The sequence below is a fragment of the Miniopterus schreibersii genome (genome assembly GCF_964146895.1).
Source record: "Miniopterus schreibersii genome assembly, chromosome: 7".
Taxonomy (NCBI): domain Eukaryota; kingdom Metazoa; phylum Chordata; class Mammalia; order Chiroptera; family Miniopteridae; genus Miniopterus; species Miniopterus schreibersii.
Window position 1 is genome coordinate 43,340,716 of NC_138108.1, and position 16,403 is coordinate 43,357,118.

The 16,403-nt window shown below is 42.0% G+C and overlaps 1 protein-coding gene across 1 annotated transcript in view; it reads right to left on the minus strand.

The window, feature by feature from the left end:
• The window catches only part of MYO3B (myosin IIIB), a gene marked incomplete at its 5' end in the record, with an annotated part of 324,483 nt that overhangs the window by 286,498 nt on the left and 21,582 nt on the right, over positions 1-16,403 (minus strand). The window contains one exon of the mRNA XM_081142170.1: positions 7,453-7,598. Coding sequence (XP_080998296.1) covers positions 7,453-7,598 — 146 coding nt within the window. The remainder of the gene's footprint in view (positions 1-7,452; positions 7,599-16,403) is intronic.

Sequence of the window (16,403 nt, forward strand, 5' to 3'; positions counted from 1 at the left end):
TAAATTAATTGTAAAAATGGTCCAATTTTATACCTCTTCCTGTATCTATGCTTGGAACTCTGTCACCAATGTGAGAACAGCCCTGGCTAGCCTGCTGAAGGACATGAAACCATGTGGAGCGGAGCCAAGTCATCCTTGTGAAAGCCATCCTAGACCAGCCAGCCTCCAACCACATCTCCAGCTGACCACAGATACATGAGAGAGCCCAGTAAAAATCCACAGAACCACTCCAAGGGCCTACGGACTCGTGAGAAATAATAAATTATTGCTGTTTTAAGCAACTATGTTTGGGGTGGTTTGTTACATACCAGTAGATAACTGATACAAACACTAATATTTGACTGCTACGCTATATTTTCTTTCTGATGACACTGGCTTCATCTGATTCTCCAGGAATGAACAGCTCCAGCAGTGAAGAGCTTTCCCCCAGATAACCAACTTATCTCTCTTATGTTACCCCTGCCCTACTACCACTATGCCAACCCTACTACCACTATGCAACTTAAAACTGTTCCTCACCTTTATTCCCTAGTTTTCTCTGGCGTCAAGAAGAAACTAGGGTGCCTCAAACCCTTTGGTACTATTCTGAGCCTCTGTTTCCTTGCTTACCCTCTGCCCATCTTTCCATCATTTAGGAGCTAAGTTGGAATTAGCCAAAATGGGTGGTGCCAAAATAATGAAATCAGGGTAACGAGGGGAAAAACACCAATAGTGCTATAAGTCAGCACAGCTCCTCTGGCCTTTCCCTTCTCTCGGGGTGGGCTTCTTACTCAACACAGATGGGACTAGAAGTCCCTGAAGGCACGCTCCTGCTCTGCCACCTGATCGTCAGATGAAACCTTGCAAAGCTAAACTCTCCCTGCCTGCCAGGACTCCAGGGGCAGTAAGCTGCACCTCCACAGGAACTAACCACCCCAGCTGCTCAACTCAGCTTTTAAAAGGATTTGGAAACATGTTCCACAGGGTGGAACCCTTCTGGGCTGTTTCTACTGGCTGCCTCCAGCTATTGTGCTCCCAAAGATACAGAGAAGATACCCCAGGGGAAGGGGGCACTCTGACACATCCTGAGGGATAGGGACCACAATTCCTTAGAATCCACTAGAAATCTTCCAAAGAAAGAAAAAGTGTTGTAAAAGACTACTGTTTTTCTGTTGGAGTATTTGAAAACTTTTTTTTTCCCGTTAGATACTCAATATATGCTGAATGATGCTAGTTCTCCTAGCTCCTCCTGCTTTATAAGTGAAGCTGGGATTGCGAGGGTTCATTGCTCAAAAGGCCAACAGCTAAGTGACGTGGGTTGGTGGAGAGAAACCAGAATTCTCCGGGGCAAATCTAGCCTTACCGTGCCATTAAACACCACCCCCCTCACTTATTACACTTTAACAACAATAGTTTAGTTTTAATTTCTTTTCCGTATATTTCCCAGCCCTAAGGGAAAGTGTCCTGTGACAATTCTGTAATAGTAAGACAATTACTGGTGACTCAGGGATCCCTGCTGCCTCTGTTATCTTCTCCCAGATGAGGAGCAGTCTTCCCATGTAGGAGCAATTTGGTTTGTGAATTAGAAAAGTCAGAATGAAAGGAATCTTTACCTTTAAAAAAATGACAGACATTCAGAAAAAAAATGAGATGAAAATTCAACCCACGGATTCTGTTTCAGAACAAGAGTCAATTACAGGCACAGAGTCCCTGAAGAAACCTTTCATACAGACTCGCAATGTTTCAAGGATGATTCACCCTTTCTGAGCCCCGCCACCCACTTCATCTGGGTAGCCCAAGAGCTTTCTTTTATATTTCTCCCCTTGTCCCCTCTTTTTTGCTATCCACCTTCTGCCCAGTACATCTTTGCTATGGAATGGGGGAAGAGACCATACGTTCTCCTTGAGAGAAAAACCCCATGTCTTCATCTTGTAACTCAAGCGCTCCACCTAAGCCTGACTCAGAGTGATGTCCTGGGCGAGAGGGCACAGGCATGCCACATTCCCAGTAGATGACCTTTCAAAGCACCTTGGCAAATGGGTGGTTTAGAGCTTGGAAAGCATTTTTCCCCCATGAGCATAAAGTTCTAGAGACAGGCTAAGTCCTCAGACTCAACCATAAAACTCTGATTGGCCACAAGGATTTAATAACATCCCCAAAGTGAGAACTTCAGGTGTTTGTTATAGAGCTTTCTCCTAAATAACCATTTGATATAGTTTCCATGAGAAAAAGCATTCCATTCAGGAGCCAGAAATATTTCCATTTCTGATGGAACCAAAGCGAGCTTTTCCCACTGATAAAGTAAACGGAAGATGAGGCGAGAAGAGATGCCAGCCTTACCAGAAAGAGCCCTGACCTGGCAGGTGCAGGTTTTGCAGGAGAGCAGGATGGGACAAAAACTTCTGGGTACCAGTAATGATAACTTGAAATGCCCCTCTGCTTTTACATAACACATGCTCTGTAATTTTTTAGTTCAAACACTTGTCTTCAGTGTTTTAAATTAGGAACTGAAAAGCAGTTGCTTAAGGAGAGTCTAGAAAGGGAGGGGTTTCTGGTTTAAGGGTCATAAGTCAATGAGCAAAGGAGGGCCCATGCTCACCTATGATAATACTCTTGATTTCTACTCCTCGGTTCCTTGACTCACACAGTTATTGATGCTAAAAAACTCTAACTCTCAGGTTTACAGTGTCAGTTTAAAATTGGAGGCAGGGAGAAGGATGCCAGATTGTATGTTTCTTAGAGGCTAGGATGCCCTATTCATTTCTATATACTCCAGTTCCCTTGGTGCTCAATTCAGAATTCATTGATAAATAAATATAATTTCAAGTAGGGTTTAAACTTTTCAATCTAGTTGCAAAACATGTGGAATCAAACTTCTCAGATTCATATCATTTTTCTTCTATAGGTGGATGACCAGGGGATTCCTCCCTGGGCTTCCAGTTATTTCCTCTAGAAAAAAAGGTGGTGATAGAACCGACCTCACAAGGTCACTGTGGGCACGGAATGCATTTATATTTTGAAACACGTAGAACTGTGCCTACCATGTAGTAAGCACTCAATGAACTTAAGCTATTATTATTTTTACATCATCATTTGGGTAATTGTCCTACATTTTGTACCTAAATTAGTTTCTCAGAGAATCTGGTCAACATTAAAGTTGGTTGGCATAGTGATTTGAATTTTGGCTCCCAAAAGATATGCCCTGAGAATGTGACCTCATTTTGAATAGGGTCTTTTGCAGATGTAATTAAGACAAGGATCTCGAGATAAGATCATCCTGGATTAGGATGGGCCCTAAATCCAATGACAAGTGCCCTTGTTTGGACAAGACAGAAAAGAAGAAGACACAGAGAGACATGGAAGAAAGTCTCATGAAAATTTAGGCAGGGATTGGAGTTTTGCTGCAACAAACCAAGGAGCACTAGAAGCCCCCAGAACCTTGAAGGGGAGGAAGGATTCTCCTCTAGAGCCTTCAGAGGGAGTGTGGCTCTGCCAGCATCTTGATTTTGGACTTTCAGCATCTAGAACTGGGAGAAAATACATTTCCATTGTTTTAAGCCACCAGGTTTGCGGTACATTGTGTGGCAGCCCTAGAAAACTAATACAGTTGGGTACAGTTTGGAACAACCTAAATTTGGTGAGAAAACAAGCCCAAATGTGAACTGGTAATCATTACCAATGATTTCAGTTCTCCTTTTCTCAAATCACGTACTTCAGGGAAACTTCTCTTTAGGAAGGAAAATCACAGGCTTCAGGGACTGGAATGTTCAGGCCACTCTGTCCCATCCACCTCCAGCCAAAGATATTTCTGCCGGGAAGCTTGAAAGCATTCTGCATTTTCCCACAGGGATGAAGTGGAAGTACTTAATGGGCAGTAAGGCACTAGACGAAGTTGGCCACTATCTGGCCTCAAATGAATGAGCAGGGAACACAGCTCTCAGTCCTTGTCTAATAAACATACCCACACTGATCCCCACAGCCTTGGGGATCCCCACCTGTAGAGGTCAAGTAGGTCATTAGACAAAGACTCCAAGCTAAGAAAAGATACCTGGTTGCTGAGAGACCAACATAACTGTATATTTCTCCCAACTCTATGGGTTCTTGGAATTACATCTATGAAACAGATCTCCTTTTTAAATGAAAAATATATCCAGGTCATCTGCAAGATCCTTCTATGACTTGGAACTGTAAAGGAGTCCTCAGGAAAGGATGTTGTCAAACCCACGGATACCAGAGAAACTTTCATGCTTTCCCTCTCTTCTAAGTCCTGGAGAAAATTACCAGCAGACAGAACAGGGACTGTCAGAAAGAGGTGACTTTTTTGGAGCAAAGGCATTAGACAAGATGACACATGCTGACAGGTTCAGTAAAGAGTTGATGCTCTGCCAATCAGAAGATAATCTCCGTGTGTTTGCAACGTAGGAAAGATTGCGAGTCACACAGCATTTCAAAGACAGGTCACAATCACTCCATGTGTCATCTAATGTGAAGGTCAAAAGAAAGGAGAAGTGGTGGAGGCAGAGAAGGGAAGAGCAGGGAGATTTGTGTGCAGATGGATCGAACACATCCAGGCAGGTCTCGCTTCATATTTTCAGACAGTGCCCAGGGAACCTGTGTAATTACCTGCTTTTAGACATCTGAGGCTCTCACCTCACATGTAGACAGCACTTCATTAATTCATAAGTCCTTTGTAACTCATGAAAGTCTCTTCTTACCTGGCTCAGTGAAGGTTTCCTTTCCTTCCCTTACTTGGTAATTTATTCAATCTATATCCAGGAAGGGAAGGGTCATAGAGAAGAGGCGGGTGAGGAAGCCAGAGGAGGAAGCCACACATAGTGTCCCAGAGCACTCAGAGGCCAGCTTCCCTGTTTAATGGAAGAGTTACAGACCCTGAAAACACTCTCACCGAACAGGAGGAAAACATTCTAAGGCAAACAGATTCAAAGGATTTTTGTGAATGTCAGTTGCTTTTCTCCATTTGAAAAGAAAATGCTGAGAGAAAATGAGAGAAAGAGAGAGAAGAGAGGGACTCTGGTCCTCATGAAACACACGGGTAAATCATTTTAGTGCCTATTTAAAATATGTAAATGTTTAATTCCTCCACTTTCCATCAAAGAGCTTTTCTGAGGGAAGGATGCATTTTTAGCACTTAAAATTTAGTACACATACACTCACACACACACACACACACACACACACACACACACACACACACTTGTGCTGTCTATCCACAACCCTGAAGAAGAGAATAGGGTAATTTTTATAAATAACTTGGTGAGTATAAAAGCTGGGCAGTAAGTGCAAATATGCTCCATTTAAAAAAACAAACAAACAACAAAAAAACCCTCCATCCTTCCTGCCCAGGAATGTCAAGTTGGCTGCTAAGGCTGTGATAATGCAAGTGTTGAGCACGTAATCGCACTGAGGATCTGCTGACCAGTTACTGCTGACAGTCCTTGTTCACTCTGATTCATCACTTGCACCGGAACCAAGAGACGGTAAAAGGCCATGAGGTTACAGCAGGAGAGAAAGTTTCAGCCTATGTCGGGATAAGGATCTTTGTTGCCCTAAGATCCTTTCCCAGCAATTGTCCTGTTTGCGGGGTTCACCCTGTCCTGAGGCAGGCAGTGGAGGGGCTTGGATACTTGTGTTTCAGATCCAAAGGTTTCTCCCAAGATAGAAGAAGTGATAGGAGTGAGAGTAAAGAGATTATTAGAGACCAGAGGCTTGGCTGGGCACAGAAGCAAGCTACGAGGAGTCACTGGAGATGAAGGGTTTATTTAAACACACACACATCCCTTCTAAACTGCCTCACAAGTATCACCCCATGAAATATTTGAGCAATTGGTCTGTACACAAACACATACTAAAAAAGAAAAGAAAAAGTATACCCAAGTAGATGACCTCTTATCAAAAGTATATATATCTTGCCCAGCCGGCCAGGGTGCCTCAGTTGGTCGAGTGCTGTCCCATGCACCAAGAGGTCCCTGGTTCCATTCCTAGTCAGGGCCCATGCTCGGGTTGTGGGCTCAATCCTCAACCCCCAGTAGGCGGTGTGCAAGGAGGCAGCCAATCCATGTTTCTCTCTCATTGATGTTTCTATCTCTCTCTCCCTCTCCCTTCCTGTCTCTCAATAAACAGCATATTTTTTTTAAAGTACATATATCTTGCTAACCAGAAGCCACACAGTAGTTCTGATATTTGGGAAACTATGTGGTTACATTAAATAAATGGTGAACCATTTGTGAAAAATCAAAGCACACACACAAATCATCCCAGGCACCGTTTCTATTTTCTGACTTACTACTGTGTACAATACTGTTTTCTGGTCCTGCATTTCACATCTAAAGCTTCAGCAGACTTTTCTTCCCCCAGGAGACTATTAATTCTAAAAGCCAGGAGCTTTGTCTGCTCTTCTAATCACCATGACCTGTTGTACTTTGGAAAAGGCAAAGACCAACCCTGTCTTGAGTGGGAATCATTTTTGGAATAATGGTGGGTGGTAGTTCACATCTGGATTAGGTATAAAACATAACATTATGATGAAGAACACCACAGAGCCTCATCTCCATATAAATAGACCTAATCAGAAATGCAAATTGCAATCAGGAGAAATTTTTAAGGGCTGTGATAGCTGTGTGATTGTGCGGATCAGGAAAGGTTAACACTTGTATTGTCAAAGTGATTCAACAGCTCTCAGCCAGCCCACAGCCTTCCTCTGAAAGAGCAATGTGAAAGGCGCAGATCTCTCGCCCCGCAGCCCGGCTGGGAAGGAGCTCCCGGACAGCGTCTGCGGCCCGCTGAACATCGGCGCGATTCTGATGAAAGACAACCAACCAAACCTCTTGTACAAACCCCTATCGGATACACACAATAGAAAATGCTCTGGCGTTTAAACACACTCCAGATAGACCCCTTTCAGCACAATTTCCCACTGAGACAGAAATTAAGGGATGGAGAAATACTGTACAGAAGAAATACTGTACATTTTACTGATGTAACATTTAAAAAATATTCTTTAGTGCTGGTCTGAATGGATACAAAAATATGATACACAATTTCATTCATCCCCAAATTTTCCCAAATACTGGAGAAAGATTCAGACAAACAAAACAAAAAACTATAAAAAAATCTATAATTAAAAACAAAACACAGTATTTAGACAGATTGCTTAATCCTGAATTGCATTCGTAGTCCTCTCCTGCAAAGCACCAACAATGGACATCTCAAAAACTGGAGTACACACTGAAAATATGCAACTGCTACAACAAAGTCCCATTATTCCTTGAGATATGTTATCATTCAGGAATTCTCTTCCCCCTTTCTTCTTTTTATCCCTCCAGAAGAAATACTGTACATTTTACAATCAGGCTCTCACAGATTTGGGGACAAATTGTTTAGGAGCTATTATCCCGGCTAACAGCTGCTTTCAACCAAGAATTTACGAGCCAAGAGCGCCATCGTGTGTCCTACCTTGGAATCTTAAAGAGCGTTTTCACAGGATGCATGTCAAAGAGGGGAGGGTCTCCGTCCCCCAGTTCAATGGCTGTAATCCCCAAGGACCAGACGTCACAACGCGCGTCATAGGAAGAGTCATACTGCTGCTCACAAGCGATAACCTATCAGACAAAGGCAGGACACAATACATCAACCCCACTGCCACCTCAGATGTCCTAAAAGGCCCTTGGCTGATTTTAGCCCCTTCTCAGTTCCCTTGGCTATGCTGATATTGAATTGCAGTAATAATAGGATGTGTGTTTTCTAGGCCTTATTTGTGTGTGACTGATCTGATGTGTTTAACATCTGATATGTCCATTAACTTTTTAAAATGTGTCAGTTCAGTTCAATAAACATGCTTTGAAACCCTCTAGGTACCAAGAACAGTACAAGAGGCACGAGGGTGAACGCTTCATGGCACCTGCTCTGACATTCTTTAAGGAAAGGCTTTGTCTGCACCCTTCCCCTCATTCCAGCTGCTGAATTCAACAGTGAGGAACACTTATTCTCAAAGACGCTTGTCTCCTGAGCGAAATCCCCAGGAGTAGCCAAGCAGAAAGATGTTGGAAGACGGACAATAGATACAGTTAACATAAAATAGGAACTGGTCCCTCTCCTTCCCTTTTTCTAGGAACTTCTGCTCCCTCTTCAAATTCCAATTACTGGTTTGTATTTTAGCAGCAGCTGCCACTTCAGTTATTGGTCTGATTGGGTACAAGAACAGCAGAACCAGAAAATGCCCCTGCGTTGTCATTGCTTTGGGAAGCAGGGAATCTTGTAGTGAGACCTCTATCAATTTTTTGAGTCAGACAGAACAGGCCTCTCCACTCAGACTCCAATGGCTATCACAGTGGGGCTTCGAGAAGGCAGGGTGAGCCAGAGGATGTGCAGGGACAGGTGCCCCTATTTGACTGGAAATATGCCTCCACCACCAACATAGCCCAAGGCTCTGGGCAGGTAGGAAACTTGGAGTGTCTGATGATGTACTGGTCCAAACAGCCTACGAGGTAGATAAGCACTGGGGAGAGGGGCAGTGCAATGGGCCTACCTACCCCCTTAGGCCTTTGGTTTTGGTTCTGAGTGAAATGGGGCAACTGGGGAGCAGAGGAGTGACATATCTGGCTTACATGTTAGCAGGAGCACTCTGCCTGCTGTGCTGAGGATGCATGAAAATGGGATGTGAGTAGAAGCAAAACCAGTTTTAAATGCTACTGCAGGAATCCCAACTAGAGACAGTGAAAAATAATCAGATTCTAATTATATAATTTTAAAGGTGGGCCAATCAGATTTGCTAACTGGGGCTTTATAAGATAGAAGAGCTGATAAAGAGTCTAGAATGTTTGACCTGGGCAATTTCAGAATGGAATTGGTATTTAATGAGATGAGGAAGACAGCAGAAAAAGCAGGTTTGGATTGAAAAGCGAGATCTCCACTGGGGACATATTAAGTCTGAGATGCCTACAAGGCTCCCAGATGGAGACTTCATTTTAGCTGGGTAAGACTCATACTGGACTTCTAACTTAGAGAATTCTGACCTAGAGAATAAATGCTTGTTGTTTTAAGCCACTTAATGTGTGACGTTGTTGTGGCAGAGATAGAAAACTGGTACACCTGCTCTCTGCCAGACCCAGTTCACTGGACTGGCAAAGTCAGCAAATGTGCCTAACATCTTGCCTGGGACCTGGTGCCCTTCTTTCCAGAATTGCCCTCTGCCGTCCCTTCAGGTTTCTGAACGGAAGAATGTTTCTCCATGTACCCGCATCCCTGGCCTGATCCCAGCCCCATCCTCTAAATAGACTATCCTGACATAGAATATCCTGTCATGCTTTAACACATTATTTTCAAACACATATTTAACTAAAGTTCAAATAGTCCCAATTTCAGAAGCAGAGGCCATTTCATTGCCCCTAAAGGCCTCCCTGTCATCACCCCAATCAGGTGAGAAATGATACTATTTTTAAAATATCTCCAAAAAAGGCTATTCAACACCTTCCCTTTCAGAAATGACATTTCCAAACTCCAGGGACAAACATCATTTTAGACACATCAATCTGAGAATAGTTGACCATTTTTATACATTCCTGTGAGGGAAAGAGAAATAAGACTCTATCCTTCCCCAACAAGAGCAACGGCCAACTGAAATGTAAGTGAACCTATGGTAATTAAATGGCAAATCACGACAATTATAAATGTCTAGGACAATGTATACTAGCATGTCTAATACAGGATACGGGTTCCAAATGCTTGTGATATGAGAGGGAGACCACTGGAGGCTAAACAAGACAACCAAGAGTATCTAGTGCCAAAGGCCACAACTTCGGGGAAGAAATTCAAATCAACCTCTAGCCATTTCAGATGAGACACACAAGACATTCCAAGAACCTGTCCAACTGTGGGAATGGAGATGTCCTAAGGTTTCTCAAGTGCTGTCATAAAACATTCAAAACATTTATCTGGTTTCAACTTCTCTTTACAGACAGACACTAAGTCTGATTAATAATAAAGTATCCTTTGGCCAAATTCTCTTCCCAAAACTCAGCTTTGTAGTGTTACAAAAAAAATTCTTTAAGCTCAGTCTTCCAAAGAAGTTTATAGAAAATTTCACTAGTAAAAGAATTTACAAATAATTATTGAGTACCCAAGAGCCAGGCATAGTATTAGGCCCTAGGAAGAGAAAGCCAAATGCATGCTTAATATAATCTTCATAATCTTTCTGTGAGGTAGGTGCTATTGTCACTTTTTTTGCAGGTGTAGAAACTGAGGAATAAATAACACAGTTAAATAGCTCACCCAGAGCCCACTGCTAGTCATTGTCAGGGACAGTGGAGAGGCAGAGGAGAGGCAAGTAAACAAATCATAATTATGATAAGTGCTGTAAATAACAAAGATTATGTTCAAGGAGTGGTTGAATTATCAGCTTCTGCACACATGTTTTGACCGAACTAACTAGGTTTTGTAAGAGTTTTGTCACCTAAACTCCAACTTCTCAGAGGGAGTCTGTCTTTCAGGATTGGTCCTTACCAAGAGTGAACATGTGTGATGGGGTTTAAAGAAGCACTCTGAGAGGATGCATGAAGGTCAACACATCCTGGAATTGGATTCCCTTTCAATCCAACACCAAAGTCTACAAGGACCTCCTTAGGGGGAAAAGTGACCTCATTCTCCTTAGCTCAACATTCTCCTTGTCTCCAGGTGAAATAAAGCTGAGTTAGGAATCACACAGAAGGCTGATTGGCCTTTGGTTCCCTTGTCCCCATGAGAAGGGGACCTCTCAAAGAGCTGTCTGAGTCTTGTTATGATGCTCCACTAAGAAAACGAGAGCCCGGCCGGGTGTGGCTCAGCAGTTGAGCATCAACCTAGGATCCAGGCAATCGGGGTTCGATTCCTGGTCAGGGCACATGCCCGGGCTGGCAGCCAATCAATGGCTCTCTCATCATTGATGTTTCTATCTCTCTCTCTCCCCCTTCTTTCCTCTCCCTGAAATCAATAAATATATGTTTTTTTTAAAAAAAGAAAGAAAATGAGAGAGAGGGTGGCAATGGTAAGTTAGTGCACTGTCCTGGGACCAGGTTTCCCAGGTTCTCTAAGTCATATTAAAAGGATGGAGAGAGGCAGGATCAGATGGCATTGACACAGATCCAGGACTCAAAACACCTCTCTTCTCACACCCCTCCACCTCACCTCTACTACCCCAGGGGGCAGCCATGCCCAAGGCAAGTGTATACTCTCCTTTACCTCGAGTCTTTGCTTCAGTCATAGGAGTGTAAATGATGTTGGTTGCAGTGGAATGAATGGAGATGATAAAATAGGTGTGTGAGAGAGTTCAAGGGAAGACTTGCAGGACTTGGGCAAGGACTTAATATGGGAAGTTAGGGGAAGGGACACACCAAGAACGACTGATATTTTGATCCTGGGTGACCAGGGGAATGATGGTGCCATTTACAAAAACAGAAAAGTCAGGAGAAGTCAGTTTGATATGCAGTATAATAAGTTCAAATTGGGTCTGAGCTCTACCCCTAACCAAGTATAGAAAAAGAATCACTTATGCTCTCAGGACCTCAGGTTTTCCCCCCACATGTAGATGTACTAAGAAAAGCAAACTTCCATTAAGATCAGAAGCAGAATATACTAAAGGGTAACAATAAAATACTGACATGGTTCCAGGGACTACATAGAGCTTTGTATTACAGTAAACGTATCTTACATTTCAGAACTCTGTAGATTTAAATCTTCCTATTGTTGGTTGACAACACAATTAGTCAAAATTTGTAGTTTTAATACATAGATATAAGTACCAGAAGCAGATACCGGGTTGTATATCAGGACTTGAACAAATTAGAGTATTTATCTTAATCCAGTGCTGTGAATAGAAAACCTAAAAAATGTCAAGTTTACAAAGTACAGATTCTCCAAAGTTGAATTTAAACTCCCCAGCATGTTGGAGGTTGATACGAAGAGGCTGTATCTTCTAGAATGTTCCACAAGGTGTGTGTAGACTGTGACAAAATATTTAGTGTACCTGGCAAAGACTAAAAGCATAGCATTCAATGAATCAAAATAGACACTGAGTCCTAGTGCAGTATTCACTGGTGGCCTAATGGCTCCAAGATTAAGACATTGTCTCACTGAGTCTCAATGAGTTTCAGAGATGTGTAAATCCCTACATGCTCCTGCAGAGTCACCTTTAGCAGGCTTTGGCATATCAGTAAGTGTTTATACTGCTTCTGAGTTTTAATGAATGATTTTACCTATTTGGTGCTAATCTATCATTAACCTCATCATTTCTTCTATGTTTTAAAAGGGCCAGAGCCTTGATGATCTCATCAAAGTAACCCCTAAAGTAAACAGAAGTAGCCCAGGCTAAGGATTATGTCTTATCTTTCTTCTCCGTCCACATCAATTTGCGGCCCTCCTGAGAGAAGCTAGTTAACAAATCTTTCTGTTGGAATCAGAAGGTCTGAAATAGGTTATTTATCAACTGGATGCCTTTGAGCAAGTTCCTTGAAAACTTTGAGTTGAGGCCCCTTTGGTTATAGGGACCTCACCTTCTAGATCTATAAAATGGCAAGGTGGGAATGAATGATATTTACTATCCCTTCCATCTCTAATATTCTATCACTTCACAATGTCCAAATAAGTGACTCTGGTGGCGTATCTCAAACTGACAGGCTAACCTCTCCACACAAATTAGCTAGAGCAAACAGTAGACGATTCTGGGTGTGAACCAGATGGCTGGAACCTCAAGGGAATTTTATCAGCAATATTTTGTAGACGCAGTCTTAAGGTCTATGAAAAGATGCTGGTCGTTGTGATAATGCCTCTCTTAAGGAAGATGAGCTTCAGCAACAGAGCAGTTGTTTGGATACTGGTTAATGGAGCACGTCCAGGTTCCTACCTTGAAACGTGAACTTATGGCTTTTCTAAGTACACTTAGACTCACTGCTGCTTATTTTAGGAAGACTCAAAACACTAATGCTCAGGTTACCAGCAATCTATGCACAAGCAGCTTCAGTGCCTCATGTCAATTGCTGTTTTACCCAGAGGTGGGCTTGGGCCTCCCACATGTTGGTCATTGCCACCTTGGCTGCCAAAAACTTTTCTTTCTGGAGGGGACTGAGGACAGTAAGTTTTCACCAACAGGTCAGCTCTACTGGTCTTTAGAGCCAAGACTAGCATTTGACTGCCTTTGATTGCAGGGTAGTTCTCTTTAGCCCTTTTCAGGGTCATGAGTTCCAAAGTTCCAAACTTTCAAAATCTATCCCAGTCCCTCCTTCGTGCCCCACAGAGGAAGCCCATTCCTCCCCTCCCCCGAAGGACTTTGTGATGTGAAACCGTACCCACAACTGGATAATACAAGTGCTTTGACACATATCATCTCCTCATCCACCTTGGGCATGGTCAGATGAGTTCTGTGGAGGATGGCTGGCCCTTTCCTCGGCCACCAGCTGGGGAATAGCAGAGAAAGGACAACTGTCAGCAGCTCTTCTATTGAGAAATGACTTGCATCTCTGGCTGGTGTGAGAAAATCCCAGGGCCAGGCATCTTCATCTTGGTTCTGCCACCCCCTCACTGGGTAACTTTAGCAAATTATTTAATCTTCCCGCACCTCTTCTTTCCATACAAACTGAGCAGCCCCTTTCTCACGGGCCTTGTCTGACTCACTGCCTATGGCAATGCTGGTTACCCAGCTTTTCCTACGGCTCCAAAATGTTGGCAGTAGATAACAATGTGTCATTGATGTATGGGTAATATCTGCTTTTTACTTACTACTTTGAATCTTTTTGCATTTTCTAAAATGTCTACAGAAAGCACAAATTATTACTATAACAAAAAGAGCAAATTTTGACTGGTTTTTGTCTTGAAAATATAAATAAGTATTGAAAAGTTTGCCTTAACTTTCAAGGGTGTGTTTCCTTCCTCTAGGGTTATTTGTTGGCTGTTGGGATTCTTCATCAAGTTGGTAGGGTAAAGATGATGCTTTGATTTTAAAATTAGGTTCCCATGAAACTCATAGAAGAATTAAAGAAACTCCTTTCCCAGCTATATCCTTTCCTACCATAAGCATAATGCTAAGGGTAGTACTTTCACTTTCTCAGGCCACTGTGATCCAATGAAATGCCCAGTGATTACAGTGTCATTTCAGCCTAGACCAAGGGCAGGGCTTATTGATAAAGCTCACAATATAAGGGTGAGATTCACCCTCTATCTCTTGCAGAAAGACCGCAAGAGCCAGAGAGAAGAGTCTCTCCTCACCTCAAGGTCTTTGCTATCTGGGAAGAACATCTTTATTAGACTGGATGTAAAGGGGGGGTTAAAAAAAAAATAATCAATGTGTGTTCTCTGGCATTCAGAAAACCTAGGTTTCTCTAACAAGATATTTAACTAAAACCATTTATGAAATTATATATCAAAGGACCGCTGAGCTGAAATCTCTTTCAATAATATTTTAATCAATACTTTCAAGCAAATAATGTTATAATAGCACCATCTACCATAAGGAAAAATATGTTTTGCTCTTATAAAAAATAATTTACCAAATTTAAAAACAATATTGTCATTCAGACTATCTCATTTTTCACAGATGTTTTAAAATGTCATTAAAGATGCAATTAGGTTTGCCTTATATGTTCTAATTCCTCACCTTATTAGAATTGATCGTGTGATCCAAAAGAATTTAAAAAGGCCAAGATTAAAATCTCACTCAAGTACACAGGCGAAATGCTGGCATATCAAGAGCTAAATTCAGCTTTAAAAAGAGGATAGGCACATGGACCTAAAGCTTTTAATCCTTGGCTGACCTTGAGACCAAAAAAGCAGTCCAAGGAATGGGAGGGAAATAAGATGAGCTGAAAGGTAGGAAGGCAAATAGGATTCTTAATTCTGTTTATGCAGTTCATGCAGCATAATTGATAGATGTTATCTATGATAAAGATTTTTAAACTAGAACTTCTCTGGAATTAGAATTGCAGTGATAAATACAGTATTCCAATGGCAGATATTAGTCATCGGTTTTACATATAAACATCTTATAAGTGTTACAAGCTGAGATACTGAATAAACCAGTGAAATACCTCCTTTTGGAGGAAACCTAACCTCAAGGGAGGATATATCTGAGATTTGTTGGAGGTTTTTTTGCAAAGGAGATATGGACTAAGAGAACTGAAATGGATGGGTTTTGGTTTTCCTTTTTTTTTTTTTTTTGGTTCTTTCATAAAGCTTAAGGCTAGAATTAAATGTATGTGTTGTATACTGAGAAACTGTCAGAAATAATTTAAATTATACTATTATGAAATCCAGAAAGGTCTCTAATTAAAATATGGTGTTCTACAAACTTTTCTCAGGATTGTAACATTAGGTTTATGCCTTTAGAGAAATAAAACAAGCTTCAAATTAAAAACACGGAGTTCACTTCCACAACACCATCTTCCCACTGTGGCTGGTGGAGGTTGGAGAGGGACTGGAACTGGGTGTGAGGCCAGCACACAACACTGATTTTTGCACTTAAATTCCCTGAAGCCCTGGGAGCATGTCACTTATATTTAATTATATGGTAAGCCTCGTTCTCAAACTCAGGACCAATATCCACAGAACTCCCCTGTGAAAGGTAAATCAATGTGCCCAAATATTTGTGTTTGTCCTTACTGCTCAAAAAACTCTGAAGGAACACATTTCCTTGGAGACCCAGGATAATCCCACTGCCCTCCCTCCTCCAGCAGCTCCACACCAGAGGTGGATGCTGGCAAGGATCTTAGAACTCATTAATTCAACCCCTTGCTTCACAGAGGAGGAGACTGAGGTCCTGGAGGAAGGTGACTTGTTTAGAGTCACACAGCCGGTATGTGGCCCAATCGGGAGCAAGCTCTATGGTTCTGCCACTGCCCTCCCCAGTGAGGCATCTCCTGGGAATTCTTTTTTGTTGTTTTGATTTTATGTGTCATTTGACATTCGAAACTAAAATGCAAGTGAAATCATATAGTATTTGTCTTTCCCTCTCTGACTTATTTCACTGAGCATAATACCCTCTAGGTCCATCCATGTCACAAATGGTAAGATTTTATTCTTTTTTATGGCTGAGTAATATTCCTGTGTGTGTGTGTGTGTGTGTGTGTGTGTGTGTGTGTGTGTGTGTGTATGACACATCTTCTTTATCCATTTATCCTATTAATGGGCACTTAGGCTTCTTGCATATCTTGGCTATTGTAAATAACGCTGCAATGAACATTGGAAGGCAATACCTTTTTGAATTAGTGTTTTGAATTTCTTTGGATAAATACCAAGAAGTAGAATTGCTGGGTCATAAGTTCTATTTTTAATTTTCAGGGGAACCTCCGTACTATTTTCTATAGTAGCTGCACCAATCCTGGGAATTTTTATAATACAGAGAATGCTGGGCCATTGCCAAAGAGATTTCGTGTTCCATCAGCCAT